Raw genomic sequence first — 16,772 nt, forward strand, 5'->3', positions numbered from 1 at the left:
AAATCATTATTATTTCAAATAAATAATTTAATTTAATTTAAATTTTGATAAATTACCATTCATTAATATTTTATCATAACATTTTAATGTTGCATCATAGAGACATTTTAATGAATGTTCAAAATTAAAGATTGGGACATATATTGATATTTCTTTGTGTAATTAATCTCCTATTGTAATATATAATCCTTCAATCTGTTTTTTTAATTTTTCTAGTCTAATATTAAATCATTACAATTATCCTTTATAATAAATTCAACTTTTAATTAGTCTTATTAATTAATTATTATATATATATTTTTTACTTAATATGTTAATAGTTTAACTATCTATTACAATCTATTAATTCAAATACACTTTACTTTTGACACTTGTTTATATTTTAAATTGTCATAAAAAAGATTATAAAATCTTTTATTATTATAATTTTTTTTGCTTGGAATGTGAATTTTCAATTTTTTTCTCACTAGGTTTTTTTTGTATTTTTTTATGTGAAGATTTTTATAGATAACCTTTTTATTCATACATGTATATTAAAACATTAATAACTAATTTTTTAATCTATTTTATTTTATTTTATTTTAGTTAAACTTAAAATTAATTGATATTTATTTTATTCACATTAAATTATATTTAAGAAATGATTTTATTAACTATTATTATATGTTAAGTTCAAACTCAAATTCAAAAATTTTACTAGTTACACAAATATTAGAACATTTTAGAAACAACAACATAATAAAAATAAAAATTGCTCTTAATAAATTAAAACTGCTTATTTGATATATATATGTGTGTGAGATTTATTTTTTAACCACAAAATAAAGTCAAATATATAAAGTTTTGATATTTAAAAAAAAATATTTGTAAAATAATTTCAACTAATTATGATTAAAATAGTCAAGTTAAACCCTTATAAATGTAGGCAAAAGCTTACAATGCAATGGTAACTTGTGAGCCTCTAATGTGAAGAGTCTTGGGTTCGAATCTACCTTGGCTTAACATATAATAATAATTAATTCCAACAAATAATAATAATTAATTTAGATTTACCAATAAAAAAAAAACCTTCATAAATATATTATTTAATTAGTTTTAAAAATATTTTTCATTTTAACTATTTCTATATATATATATATATATATATATATATATATATATATATATATAATCTAACTAAAATTAAATATAATAATAATAATTTTTTCAAATAAATTTTATTTATTATTCTATTTCTTTCAATTCATATATATCTTAGAAACTCTATTATAATTACAATACTAAGTTATTCAAAGTAAAATTTATGAAGTTTGATAAAATTTTAAAAAAAAAGAAAACTTAATATCTAAATAAAAAATAGCATCGTTTTAAAAAGTTTCATCTCTATGTCTGAAAAATTGAGAAATAAAACACATGTGAAAGCACTATATATATAGATATATGTGTGTGTGGGGAAAGTTGTTGATACGCGGAGATTTGGATTGTATAGCTTTACATGCAAGCACTATACCGAGAAGCTACAGTACGTCCTTTTCAAATGGGATCCACTTGTGTCGACGGTTATCGTTACATTTCTGTTTTATTCTGAACTTGTAAGTTTTTTAACAAACACAGAAACCACTAGAAGAGACGGTTGTGAATATAAATCTATAAAGTCAGGAAAGCTACAATATTTTTTTGGTTTAGCATATTTTCTCCTTTCCCCAAACTCACACATGTAGTTACCAATTATCATCAATCCATCTATGAAATGAGGAGAATATACACAGTAGTATACATCTCAAGAATATATATGCAGCAAATAAAGAAGAGAATATATCTTACTTGTTACAATGGGAAGAGTTGAACGCATCTCCTTCCTCACAAAACCCTCTCCATGAGCTTGGAATAGGAGGCATTCCATCATCCTTGAAGCTTTCAGACTCTGGCCATATACCTTCAATATATACACATTCCTAAATTGCTTAGAAAACATATCGGTTAAGAGAAATATATCACTAGAGACCAGCCTACTTTTAAATACTTATTTGATATTCTTTAATTAAAAAAGGAGATCTTATTCTTTTTCTTTACTAAGTATAAATTGGTATTCATGGGTTTATAGGTACCTGAGTCTAGCAGCCCAACAATAATATTTTGCCCATAATTTGCCTTCTTCCACAAGCTACTTGAAGATGGGTCATCTGCTTCATGTTTTCCATCTGATATGCCTAGGAATCTCCATGACCTTGTTGTATGCATACTTCTTGTTTTACTTGGAAATACAGAGACTACCCCTTCCATCTCTACATTAACAAATCATTATAGTCAATGAAGTTTCCTACACCTTGTTGATTTCTTGAAATTCCAAAATTCAAATCAAATGCTTGGGCAGAAGTATATAATTTTACCCGAAATGGCAGAAGCTTCTTCACTAGAAAGATGGGCTGCAAAGCCATTGAAACCATGCTTGTAACTATATAGCAATGATTCTCTTGCTTCCTCAACACTGCCCAAGCCCCAGACATCACATCATCATTCCTTAATATCAGTACATTAAAATCTTTTGGGCATCTATTTTGTGTTCCTAATGATTATATTAAACACTGATAGAATTTTGTTGGATGATATCAGATTTCACAATTTTTAGTATCAATGTTTCTGATCACATAATATATCGTCATATTCTACAATTCATCATCACATTATACGATCCATCATCACAATAAAAAAGAAGTTAAAGAAACGTATGATAAAACTATGTTGAACCAACCTTTTCTTGATGGAAAAAAGCATTGAATGATGCATATCAACCACCTCCTCTGGTTGCAAGCCCCCATGATCACCTGAATACACAATATAAACCTGAAAATCACATAGACATGTTAAGGATCAAACCATGATGAGAACCTTCATGAATACTCCACTCTACAATCAATATAAAAATAGTATACTCACCTCCTTAGATGAAGCAAAAACCAAGAAGTATGCAAGAAAGTCCAATATTATCATCAGCACTCTCACAGCCATGGCTAGAGCTAGATTTATCCAATGCTTGACCTTGAAAGATCAATATTCTCTTATAAGATTTCTCTCGGAGGAGTCAGAGCTACAACTTGTAGGACACGTTCATCATGGGAATAGCATCTTGGACATGAGATGGAAAAACTAGCATAAAGGCTATATATTATAATCAGGTGGAATTCAATGACTTGGACCCTTCATTTCTTATGTATACCTCACATGAAAGTCAAGGATTATATATAAATTTTATAGCTGGCTGGGGCCTCCAATCAGGAACAAGTGCTTCTCATTTGATGACATGAAAGTGAAATGTATTGTGATTTGGTGGAGGGGCACCATGATTTGCATTATTATTATTTCAAAGGTGGTATCTTGAAGTGGAGGCGCTATGGACCACACCCATTACAAAATCTGATTTGGAGGTCACTTTGTATATGAACATAGGGACATGTCTTGAATGGTATTCTTCACCTTCCCCCCCCTTGGAGTAGGTATTGTGTTGAAAGATTAAACAAACTAAGACTCATCAACTTTAATAGATGCTCATAGAGCAGCTTTAGGCCTGACATACCTATTGCGCTATATATATGGTGGTTTTTTATATATAATGTTTTTTGTTTACACCATGAGCAATTGCTTGTTTATGCTGGAATATATGTTTGTTTATATCACATCTGGTTTTCTGAATTATGTGCCCCTCTTTTAGAGCATCAAGGACCGAAGACAACCCAATAAGGTTCTAAAGTGTGTCTTTTTGTCATGTCATTTGCCATTAATATGTACGATTCTCACAAGCAAATGGCAGAAGTTAGTGGCATAATAAGGACGGCATGCAATTCATCATACCATCTTTAATTATTTGAAAGCATAAATACTTTGACTGACTGAAAAGATGGAAACTATAAAATAAGGATATTTCTTTCATATTCCTACGAAATGTTGAAGTGTTGCTAACCAGCTTTAATTTTGAAGTCTTACTTATCATGTTTTCTTTCAAGAAGAAGATCGGGAGTGGAGATTAGATGCTTATAAAGTGACGTTGTTTGGTTATAATGTTTTTGCTGTTGTATTAAAGTAAATTATTATTATTATTATTTTTTTGGGTTGGAATTGATCTGATTATATTGATATTAGCATCTTTACTTTTAATGAAATTATATTTCCACAACTTATTATGTTGATGATATCATATTTTTAGATTTGATTGTGTGAGAGTATCTTATATTAAAAAATTTAGTCTATGATCTATCATTAGAATGAAAGAGTGGATAAAGAGAAGGAAAAGATGGAGGCTACCCAATATTGAATCTAAAAATAGTAGATGATCATTTTCTCCACTTTTATATTTTGTATAGTAGATTAGAACAGCATGAATAAACATACATTCAAACTCAAAAACATCATTTCATAAAGTAGCTGCAAAATTTTAGTAAAATGTTCTAGTTTGCTTATTTCATCATATCCGAAGACTTAAATATCTCTCTCTTATATAATTTCAATGGTAATTTCTTTTTTCTGTTGTATTATAAAAGATTTGAACTCAACACAATCTAGATTTCTAAAACTTGAACTTTGTCATTAAATTAAATGTCCTTGAAAAAATATTGCTTTTAATTATAAAACTTTAATTATTTTAATTTATTGACTTCATCATCTATAATAATCTTTAAAAAAATCTTCCTAGATTATTTAATCAGGATATAAGAAAATAAATCTAACTAAAATTTTAAAAAAAATCCTATAACTTCAATAAGTTTCTTCTTTTTAATTACTATAATTTAATATTTTATAATATAATGTATAGCATGCTTAAACAATGGTGAAGTGAAACTGATAACCATGAAAGCTATTATCATGCGTTTGGATTTTTACCTATGTAATATGCACACTTACATATTATTAGTTCCTGCCAAGGCAGGATACTATAACATTCATTGAAATGCAACTGTTTCATTTAATTGTTCAATAAGATTTGAGTATTTTTTGACAACTTTTTAGATCTCTAAAGTTTTAATATATATTGAAGTTTTTAGAATTATAGAGAAAACATTTATCTTCAATATGATTGGCTTCTTTTTGCTACAGTAGTGTTTTTGGCTCACTTAGGAACTTTATACATTCCAATGTGGAAAAAAAAAAGTAATAAATAAAGTTGAAAAAGCACCATAAATATCTTGTACTTATTCTAAAGACAATAATAAATGAATTTTTTAAAAGTATCATAAATAGTTTGTACTCATTTGAGAACAATAACAATCTTGAAATTTATTTATTTATTTATTTTCTACATTCCACAATATTGTTGAAGTATTTTTATTTCAATTTAAAACAAAATTGGCACATAGTGACAAAAATTGTACCACAAGATAGATCAATGTAATTATCCAAACAAAATGAACCTACCTCTACATTATTTTTCAAAAACTATTATTTGTCTTGCTCATCATTAATTGCTTAATACAAAGTAGACATTCTCTCGGTCACATATGATTTAAATGTATTTCTATATTTTTCTTTTACCACAACAAAATCAATATACGTTATGTATTAATGACATTTCATTTTTAAAATTTTGTATTAGCTTATTAGTCAATGTTGTATTTGCATATACAAGTATAATACAATTTATTTTTTAACTCAAATTTTTTTACGAACTAATTGTATGACTAATGCAATAACAAATTATACATCGGCAGGAACTAGACGCTATGCGTCCTTGTTTAATAAGGTTGTGCACACTTTAGATGGTGCATTAATTACCACTAGAATATGAGACATAATATTGTGCTCTCATTGGTTTTGATGATAGAGAAGCTCACTTGGTGCATTGAGTTGGCCACAATTGAACATGTTGGCTATAGTTGCATACATGTCATGTTGGTACCACATTAGTAGAGTGCAAAAGTTTAAATCTTTTAGATAAAGCCATTAGTAGAAAAGGGCTACAAGGACTAATGAGCGGAAGAAAATGAATTCGGTTTTTCATGAGTACGTTGCCTGGTACTATATGGTTGTGGAAAGGGAAACTTGTGTCCGTGCTTTAAAAAAATGACAGCCATGAAAAGTATCTTTACATATTATTATATATTTCAGTGTAATAGTTTTCTACCTATATTACATAATATTTAAAATAAATAAAAATTTAGTGGTTTATTTGAGTTTGTGTTGAATTTAGTCTTTTTGGCATTTTTTTAACATTTTGAACATGGTTAGGAATAATATGATGTTATTCAATTTTTAAAATGATATTTAATTTTGAGTTTAAGTCAATTCAATTTTGTATTAATTATTATTGACTAATTAAAATTTGAAAATATAAGTATTTTTTATGTTTTGATGTTCTATGTAAGAAAAAAATTATAACTTATTTTATTATGATAATAATATTTATATTATATTTTAGAGCACTTCAAAATAATATATTATGGAGAGTATTGCATTAGTATAAATATTTATAAATATATATGAACATTTTTTTGTTGTCTCTACAAACTTGTATAACCCATTGAATTGGCCATCATTGTGCTACATGGTCTTTGTAACAAGATCCTAATTCTAGTTTCAAATGTCATTTAATCCATATCTATAAGGTTCTCTAACTAGGTTACAAATGCACTAGCATGGTTGTCACCACTTCATCTAGTCACTATTGTAACCTATCAAATTTCTATATAAAATATTCTCAATTGATGAATTAAGGATGATTTTCATAAATTTCATTATCTTTTCCATATCTCAAAAATTTCTTTTTCTAGCAATAACATGTTGATTTATATATTATTTATATGATTAAATGGAATGAATGAATGAATGTGACAATCTAGATAAATATTCAAAGTAAGATTATTTTATCTATTTCTTTCTAAAGAATTCATTGAATTTTTTGTATATTTTTCTTTGAAATCATTAGTCCTACATTCTTATTCTTTTGGTGGTTGTCTCTTCTCATTTTCACCAATCTTTGAGCAAAAATCCTCCTCCTCTCACTTAAATCTCCCCAATATGTGTTCCTAATCTATGACTCTTCTTCCCCTTCATTAATGTTTCATATCTCTAATTTCCCACAATTATTAATTCCTTTATTTTTACCAAATTATCCTCTTAACACTCCATCAATTCCTAACCCTTATTTTTATGTGTTACTCTCTCCTATTACTCTCCCCTTTCCTACTAAGTTGTTTCCTCTTTCTACTATCTTTTTGATTCTCAAGATACTAATCTAAAAATTTATGAGAACAAATTGTTTCCTTCTTTCACTCATTGTGTACTTTAGTATATGAAACAATTTATTGTTCTTCATTTCTTCTTGAAAATAGTGTATTATTAGAATTTTTTTTTAAATTACTCTGATTTTTTTGTTAAGTAATACTAAAATTCATCTTCTTTCTTCTAGTTATAATGATATCCTTGTCTAGTTGTAATGAAATAATATTAGAAAATGATAAAATTATATCTTCGTCCTCTTTTATTCCTAAGGATGCAACTTTAGAAGAATCTAAAGTGGCCTCTTTCTCATTTCTTGTGATTCTTGTGAATAGGTACATATAATAATAACAATTTATTTTTCCTCTTTATCTTATAAGAATGTAATGGTAGTGATTTCTAAAATTATGAATTATGTTAAAATTTATAAGTATATTATATTCATCTAATTCTTGGAGTTTCTATTTTTACATTTTCCTTGTTACATATTGGAATATAAATATATAAATAGGTTTCAATTATTTTTACATTCAAAATTATTGATATGATCCACACAACCCATGGTCTTATAGAGTGGCTTAATATAGGTTCATGTTAAAGAGAACAAATTTCCACATTCAATAGATAATGTTTGATATTTTTTTCAGGTAGATTGTGTAATAGGCTTTTTCCATTAATATTTTAGATGACACTCCATGATCCATCATCAAGATGATAAAGAGAACAAAAGGAGAAAAATATGAGTTGCAGACCCAACATTAGGTATAAGAAGGAAAAGAGAATGGTCTGTGACTCTTATTTTTCTCCTTTCTCTCTCTTTATAATCTTGATGATGGATCATGGAGTGTGATCCAAAGCATTGATGGGAAAAAAACTATTACACAATCTACCTAGAAAATTATCAAACATGGGTTCATGTATTAAGGCATACTATTTATTTCTATGCTCGATATAATGCTAAGGTAATTTGGACATTTATAAGACAATTATGAAGAATATTCTCTCTACACATACTGCTGTCACTATAATAATTTCAAACAATTTAGTTCAAGATAACTTTGTGAACACTATCCAATATTATTATGTAGTCTTTACAAGTGTGCAATTTAATTCAAGTACATTACTGTTTTTATCTCATTCATTATTTTTTATAATGTAAAACCTAAACATGAATAGAACATTCACATGAATTAATATATATATTTTGACTCCATACAAAACGTCTAAAACATAGCCATATTTATTTCACATGAATATATAAAGAGAAATAACCATACATATTTGATATTCAATACAACCATGACCACATGGTACTCTAGTGGATTGGAAAATGGTGGGAATTTTTACAAAAGGATGTTAACCTTTATCTAGATGATAAGAAAGGGTAAAAAAATATATACTAGACCTAATTTACTATTGCCACAAATCTTAAGCATTGCATAAAATAATTTCTAATCACATTTTACTCATCATCATATATTATGTATTCTTATGCCAAAAAAGCTTATGTATATCAATCATGTTGTAACCGTAGATATTATGGTTGGGTTATAATTGGTGTATACTCGTTACCCATTGATCACCAATATGAAATCTCAAACCCATCACACATTGATCGATAATCATGCACAATACATGCATGCCACTTATGAACATATATGGAAGGATTAATTAATAATATATTAATATAGACATGCTTTATCATGTAAATATGCATACTATAAACTAATCTAAAAATAGTAATTTATATCGCATGCTTTAGCCTATTCTAGTTATACTTTAATGAGTTTGGAAAATCAAATGTGCACTTTCTCCCTATTTGGTCATGAGAACACATTTTTGTGTCATAGCCTCTATAATTGATTTTCCATTCACATTATTTATAAATTAATGGAGGATGATACAATATTTATTCTATTTACATTGAATATTTTTCTAAATGTTTTTGCATGAGTGTAATGTCATAAGTTGGAACCCCCTACAATTTCACACTCCTTTTTGTGCCCTTAATTTAGTGTGTCTCTTCAAAGCTCTTTCCAAGCCTATTTTTTCCCATTTATTATCAAACTATTGACATATGTGAGTATGGAAATAAAATTATGTGCCTTGAGTTGTGTACACATTTTTTTCTACTAACCCATCCCTTTTGAGTGGAGCATGGTGTTGGGTGATGTAGTCCAAGTGGACCATGTTACTAAGTATTATAGTCCCCTAAAACTGGACCCAAAGTTTATATGATAGCATGTTGGTTCCTACTAATTTTTACTTGATCTTCATATTTGCACATGATCAATTTGGATGTCAACCTGGTTTATGAACTCAATGCCTGTTGAACATGTTGAATAACTAATGAGAGATGAATCAATTATTCCACATGCATAAAAACTTTTACAACTATCAGTAAATACTTATCATACATTAGTTGCTACTTAATATGTATTAGTTAAAGGAAAAAAGTACACTAATAAAATAAAAATTAAGGCACAAGTACATCAACACCAAATTTTACTTGGAAAACCCTACTAGTAAAAATTACATAGAAGCTAATTATCATAAAATGATAACAACATCAATGAATGAAGATGACACCTGCAACTAATAGACTATCATGGAAAATTTGTGATGAAGATGACACCTACAACTAATAGACTATCATGGAAAACTTGTGATGAAAATAACACTTCAACTACTAGACTTTCACAAAAAACTTGTGATAAAGATGAAATCTGCAACTACTAAATTGTCATGGAATACTTGTGATGAAGATGGAATTTGCAACTACTAGACTTTCATGGAAAATTTTATCTCTCTTGTATCAAATTTATTTTTTGAATAAACACATGCATACAATTTGGTTGATGGTCTTTTAATTTGGAATACAAATTTTCTCCATTTATTAATTATGTCTTTGTTGATTTCATTCATTTTTACACAATTAATTGTTACTTCTATCAAGAAATATGATTTTAGCATGGAGAGAGAGAGAGAGAGAGAGAGAGAGAGAGAGAGAGAGAGAGAGAGAGAGAGAGAGAGAGAGAGAGAGAGAGAGAGAGAGAGAGAGAGAGAGAGAGAGAGAACCTCCACAATTATATTCATACATTCACCAAAGTGCTTATCAACATATTTCATTATTTCAAGATCTACACTAATTTGGGTACCAATGTTGAGCATCAACTTTTCTTTCATCTAGGCAAGAGGTCTAATAATTTGTCTGGTCATTCTAGAAGAGTACTGTTGTAGGTTTTTGTATTTGTCATAGTAAAGCACCCTTGGATCAATTTCAGACCCTTCTTCCTCCTCTTCAACATACACACAAAAAACCATCACTAAATTTTCCTACATGATAAAAAATAAAAGAGAAAGTTAAATAAAATGAATCGATGTACCTTGGAGATTTCATAGGAAATCTTTATCATTTTTGTACCATCTTAAATTGGATGCACTTTGATTTAAGACCTTTTAGCTCCTCTTTAGTGTGTTTGCAACCCATATTCACACCTTAAGAACACACTTCACTTCTTTTCTCCTCCATCTTCTAGGTGAAATTGAGGTAGGGCCTAATAAATCTTCCTTGATTTCCTTGTTTCTTCACATATTCACTATAATAGGACTTAATCTATGAGTATTCTCTCTTTCTAGGACCTCAAAATCCTAGATTCGATCTCTAGATGATAGTCTGACACATCATATTCTATCCCTGACCCTTACTAGTTTGAAACTTGGATAAGAAGACCTTTAAGGTCAACCTTCTACTCTAGGTTGAAAAAAGTCAACCTCATCTAGACTAGGTTATCCTAGGGTTTCCATTAATTAAGGGCTTTGAGCTATTTAACTCTCCTGTTAAAATCTTATTTGTGAAGTGAGCTCTTACAGAGTAATTTCATTAAATCTCCTATAAAAAGGTATTCAATCCCTCATTTAAACATAACATGACATGACATGGTATGAGAGGAGCAAGGAGAAAGAACTTGTGGACCTCCCAATTTGACTTAGAACAATTGCAAGGTGAAAGAAAGGGTTGAACTCTCATTCTTCATTGCAAGTGAGGCTATTATTCTTCATCAAACATTCAAAGATGAATATATCAAACATAGAGTTGTGATGGGATCTCAAAGATTGTTAGAGTAATTTAGCCTTGGGGGCTTGGTATGATTTCTAAATCATGCTTCAAGTCTGATTCTTTGCACCTTCATACATTTACGTACATGCAAACTTACATGCTAGGGTTTCACTCATGGAGTAGATTCTTAGAATTTTAGCATATTTACATTTCAAAATCTACAAATCTAGGGTTATGCACATACTCACATACATACAAAAAAATTCCTAACAAATATTCGTGGAGATTGAAATTACCAAAATGGGGGGTTGACTATGGAAAACCCCTTCATAGCCACCTACAAACACAAAATTGGTATAGATTTCTAAGTGGGAGTGAGGATTAAAAATGTGGAACCTACTATTCACAAGCTTTTTGGATTCATTATTTTCATGTTGCTTGACTATGTCAACTTGGTTGTAGGATGTATTCCCAAGTCGACCTAGTCTTCTAGTCTCAAATTCCATGGAGATTCTAGGGTTTTGTTATTTTTTTCAATTTATTCCAAGACCCACATTTGAAAGTTCAGAAGAAGATTAGTTATGAGATTTTTGAAGAAAAAATAGTTCTTCCTCTCCACATTTCAAGATGGACACCTTATCTTTTACTTTTCCTCTTAGCATATATTGATTTTGAGATCTTTATTTGGCTATTTGTGTGTATTTTAGATCTATATTTGTCATATCTCTTGTTTACATTGCATGAAAGAGTACTTGATAGCATGCTTTATTGATGAGTTTCTAGATTTTGTATTGGCATCCCTTCATCCTCTTTGGAATCTTGATAATTGAATTTATGGCTTATCAAGAGTTATTCTTGAAATCCCCTCTTTCTCTTGTATTGAATGGATCAAGGTGAAATTGTTCAGCTTGCTTAGTCTTGTTTGCATTGCTTATCATTGGTGTCATTTTCCCCCTGAACATTTTGGTGATTTAGATGTGAAAAATCATTTTGTTTGACCTTGGTAGTTAGATCTTTGTTTTATGCAATGCATTCATAAATCCAAAAATACAAAAATATATTGTGTTGTTAGGATTACTTTGCATTTTACATTTATGCTTTTGAGTGATATTTCTTTTCTTCAAGATGTATGATATCTTCCATGAGTATTTTTATGTTGTGTCTATTAGTAAAATCCATTCCTCCTATGAATTCATCTACATCTTTCACAACCAACCTTTACTATAGGGTTATATCATGACTTTCTATGTGTGATATTGTGTGTAGTATTGAACCTATAAGATTCTCTCAACTTGTTTATCACTCTTAAAGGATTTCCACCTCAACAACTTGATATCACTCTTAAGGGAGTTCCTCAAGATGAAAATCCTCTTATAGTCCTTAAAGGGAAACCTGATTACACTATAGTTGCTCATACTTATTAGACACAATATACTCCTTAGTTGAATATTCTAGTAGCTCCTACACCTTTACTGCCTTCTCAACTAGTACTTCCTGAAGCACCTCATTTACCTAGTTCCTTTGGAAAAGAGTATGATATAGTTTAGAACTTATAGGCTACTCCTTCTAAAATCTCTTTATGGGAACTTCTTCAAACATCCCCTACATATCATGAAGCTATGCAAAATTGTTTATCTACTCTTCCCAAACCTCCACCTAATCAAGATAAAATTAATTCTCTCTTAGAGTGTATGCATGATACATGTTCTCCTCTTTAGATTGTGTTTAATGATGATGATTTATCATGTAAGAAAGTTCAAGATCAATATGATGCTCATATGGTTTCGATCCTTACCAATGGAAATATTATTTAAAGAAATTTAATTGATAATGGGTTAGGACTGAATGTTTGTAGCTTCAAGGATATTTTGAAATATATCAATGTAGATATGCCTACTATGAAGTCAGTTAGTCTTCCTATCTATGGCTTTGATAACATTCCTAAGAAAAATTTGGGAGTTGTAACCCTTCTTATTAAAGTTGGTCATGTTGTATTGGATACTCTGCTTCATGTGAGACTTGGAACTCTCAACTATAACCTTCTTTTGAGAATACCTTGGTTACATAATATGCATGCTTCTCCCTCTACTCTTCATCACAAGGTTAAGTTTATGACAATGTGATGTATACTCTTCATGTGGATGATAGACCTAATAGTTCTTATAATGTTGAATCTTCCAACATGTCAGGACCTTGAGAAGAGAAGTTAAAGGCTAAAACTAAAACTAATAGTCGACCAAGTGAATAACCCTCTTCTTCTTTAGTTAAAGATTATTGGGGAACTTTATACTTGAATCAGGCATTCATTGGGGAATATAAGGTCTTTGATCTATCTTTCATGAAAGTACCTAGACAACCTAAGGATGAAAAAAGTTATTCCAACTTCTCTTTATGGAGAATTAAGTAATAACTTCATCACTTTTTCATCTAAGGAAACCATTAAAACTATTAAACCTAATGAACAAGAGGCATTTTCTTATGGATCTCCCTTGACTGTCTCTAACGTGGATGATCTTCATGGTCCTAGATACTATTTTCTTTCTAAACACAAGTTTAATGGTCAAGGATGTGGAAAATTTGAACAAGGAATACACATTCCTTTATCTAATGATGATTATGAATATACTTATGGTCTAAGATTTAATTCTTATAATCAACCTTCATTCTTTTCAAATGTGAATCCTATTTTTAGTGGTGTGCTGAAGTTATCAAACTCGCATCTTATCACATTTGATCAATCACCTTCTCTAGATGTTTTCTCCTTTGATGATTGTTTGGCTAGCTTTCTAGGTGCACATGAGGATTTTCCTTCTTTCAATAATAATAGGAGAAATCCTTATTGTTTGGATATTAATGGTTATTTTGGAGAAGAAACTAAATTAGAAAAACATGTTGATCTTCTTCCTTCTATGGAAGAAGCACATGAGAACAATCTTTTAATCAGTGAAATGATGAGCGTGCCTACTAATCAAGGTGATATTTAAAAGTTTATTAAGATTGGAAAATGTTTTCATTAAATAGAACAAAATCAAATTACCAAGATTCTTTTAGATTTTTATGATATCTTTGCTTGGAAATATTCTGATATGCCTAGCAGTGATCCTAAAATTGTCACTCAAAACATAGTCTTGGCACTAGATGTTAAAATTGTTAAGAAAAAGATTCTTAAAATGAATCCTAACATCACTCTTTTTATTAAAGTTGAGATAAAAAACTTTTGGACACTGGTTTTATACATCCTATATATAACTCTCATTGGATTTCTAAAATTGTGGATATCTCTAATGGTGAAAATGAGATAAGGACGTGTACTAATTTTCATGATTTAAACAAGGCTTCTCTATAAGATGACTTTCCTTTACCTAACTATAATATGATAGTGGACTCAACTGCTGAAAATGCGTTACTAACTTTTATGGATGGATTCTCTAGGTATAATCAAATTTTTATTCCTCCTTATTATCAATATAAGATCACTTTTATTACTCCTTGGGGAGGATTATGTTGGGTAATGATGATTTTAAGGTTAAGGAATGTGGGAACCACTTATTAATGAGCTATGACTTTGATTTTTCATGACTACATGCATAAGATTCTTGAAGATTTGTGGATGACATTCTAACAAAATTTGTGAAATGTGATGAGCATGTTCCTACTCCTAGATAGATCTTTAAGAGAATAAGGAAGTTTAATATGCATTTAAATATGTTGAAATGTTCCTTTAGGGTTAATAGTGGAAAACTTCTAGGTTTATCATATCAAATAGAGGTATTGAAGTCGATAGAGATAATATTGATGTCATTGTCAATATGCCACCTTGCAGTATCTTGCAACTTTGTAGCTTAAAAGGAAAGATACAAGCTATTCATAGATTTATTTCTACAATAATGGATCATATTATTCCTTTCACTTCCTTGATTAAGAAAGATTCTACTTTCTCTTGGAATGAAGATTGCAAGCTCTGATTTGAACAATTCAAGACATATCTTGTTAATCCTCCTATCTTACAATTGGCTCATCCTAATAATCCATTCTTTCTTTATACTTCAGCCTCTCCTAAGGCATTTAATGTTATCTTGGTTCAACATGATCAAGATGGAAATAGACCTCCTATTTATTACATATGTTGTACATTGATTGATTATGAAATACGTTACACTATAATTGAGAAATTATGTCTTGCTTTATTTTTTGCTTGTCAAAAACTCGGACATTACCTCCTTAATGTAGAAGTTAATGTTTATGTGAAGTTTAATCCTTTAAAGCATCTATTTTCAAAAATAGATATCGAGATGACTTGTTAAATGGATTTCTTGATAGAGTTTGATTTAAAGTTCATCTCTTAAAAATCTATTAAAGGGAAAGCCTTGACTAATCATCTAGCTGAGGTTCCTTCTCCTATTTCAATAATAGAACTATTAAATTTCTTGGTGAATTTTTCTTGCCTATCGATATAAATGAGACATGGGAATTATAACTAAATGGATCTAGATGTCAAACTAGATCCAAAGCTTGACACCCTCATCTAGGAAACCTATTCCTCTATCTTACAAACTCACCTTTTCATGTACTTAAAATGTTGTTGAGTATGAAGCCCTTATTGCTGGTTTAAAAATAGCTTTATCCTTACAAATTAAGAACATAAGTTCTTTGGTCATTCACAATTTTTCATACAACAAATTAATGGTACCTATCAAGCTAAGAATGATAAATTGACCAAGTATCAAGATCTAGCTATAGATCTACTTGGAAAATTTTCTTCCTATATTTAGAACCTACCTTGGAAGGATAATCAACATGTTGATACTATGGCTAGTGCAACATCTCTTATTACTTTAGAGGAAGGTGTGATAGATTTTCAATTCATGATTCATACTCTTTTTGAACCTACAATTTTATGTGATACCCCATTAAATGTAACATGTTTTAACTTACATTTAGATGAGTGGTGTTCTCACATTTATTAGTACCTTAAATATGGATCTTTCTCTAAGTTTGTAACTAGAAATTATAGGAATATGATCCAAAAAATTGTGGTTCATTATATCATCCTTGTTGATGTTATTTATAAGAGGTCTTATGATGGTCCTCTCCTTAGATTCCTTACAAAAGTCATAAGCTTTGCAAGAAGCCCATGCTAGATCATGTGGGGGCATTTTGGTGGGAAATCCTTAGTTAACAAACTCCTTGGATGGGATATTATTGGAAAAATATGGAACATGACTCATTCAATTTTGTTAAAAAGTAGTTGTAGTGTCAACACCATAATAATCTTATTCATGCTCCTGCATATGCTTTGGGTTCTCAAGTTCCACCATGGCCCTTTTGTGTATGGAGTTTTGATCTCATTGGTAAGATTTTCCCTCCCTCTTCTCAAGGACATACTTATATCCTTATTGCTACAAATTAGTTTACTAAGTGGGTAGAAGTTGCACCTCTCTGCTCTACCACTATGGATGTAATTTGTGTCTTCATCCTTCAAAACATCATCGCTAGATTTGGTATC

General features: G+C 29.5%; 1 protein-coding gene across 2 annotated transcripts in view; it reads right to left on the reverse strand.

The window, feature by feature from the left end:
* LOC149546545 (subtilisin-like protease SBT5.6) overlaps nucleotides 1-3,078 on the reverse strand; it is a 152,564-nt gene extending 149,486 nt beyond the window's left edge. The window contains exons 1-5 of one of the 2 annotated variants that reach the window (XM_089791252.1): nucleotides 2,938-3,078; nucleotides 2,753-2,844; nucleotides 2,391-2,488; nucleotides 2,109-2,285; nucleotides 1,825-1,936 (exon numbers count right to left, since the gene is read on the reverse strand). In XM_089791252.1, coding sequence (XP_089647378.1) covers nucleotides 1,825-1,936; nucleotides 2,109-2,285; nucleotides 2,391-2,488; nucleotides 2,753-2,844; nucleotides 2,938-3,009 — 551 coding nt within the window. In that variant the 5' untranslated portion in view covers nucleotides 3,010-3,078. The remainder of the gene's footprint in view (nucleotides 1-1,824; nucleotides 1,937-2,108; nucleotides 2,286-2,390; nucleotides 2,489-2,752; nucleotides 2,845-2,937) is intronic. The other variant, XM_089791251.1, reaches the window with a different exon arrangement.
* Nucleotides 3,079-16,772: the final 13,694 nt, after the last annotated feature.

This window comes from Cupressus sempervirens, chromosome 7 (genome assembly GCF_028749045.1).
Source record: "Cupressus sempervirens isolate cs-2001-9-10 chromosome 7, ASM2874904v1, whole genome shotgun sequence".
Taxonomy (NCBI): domain Eukaryota; kingdom Viridiplantae; phylum Streptophyta; class Pinopsida; order Cupressales; family Cupressaceae; genus Cupressus; species Cupressus sempervirens.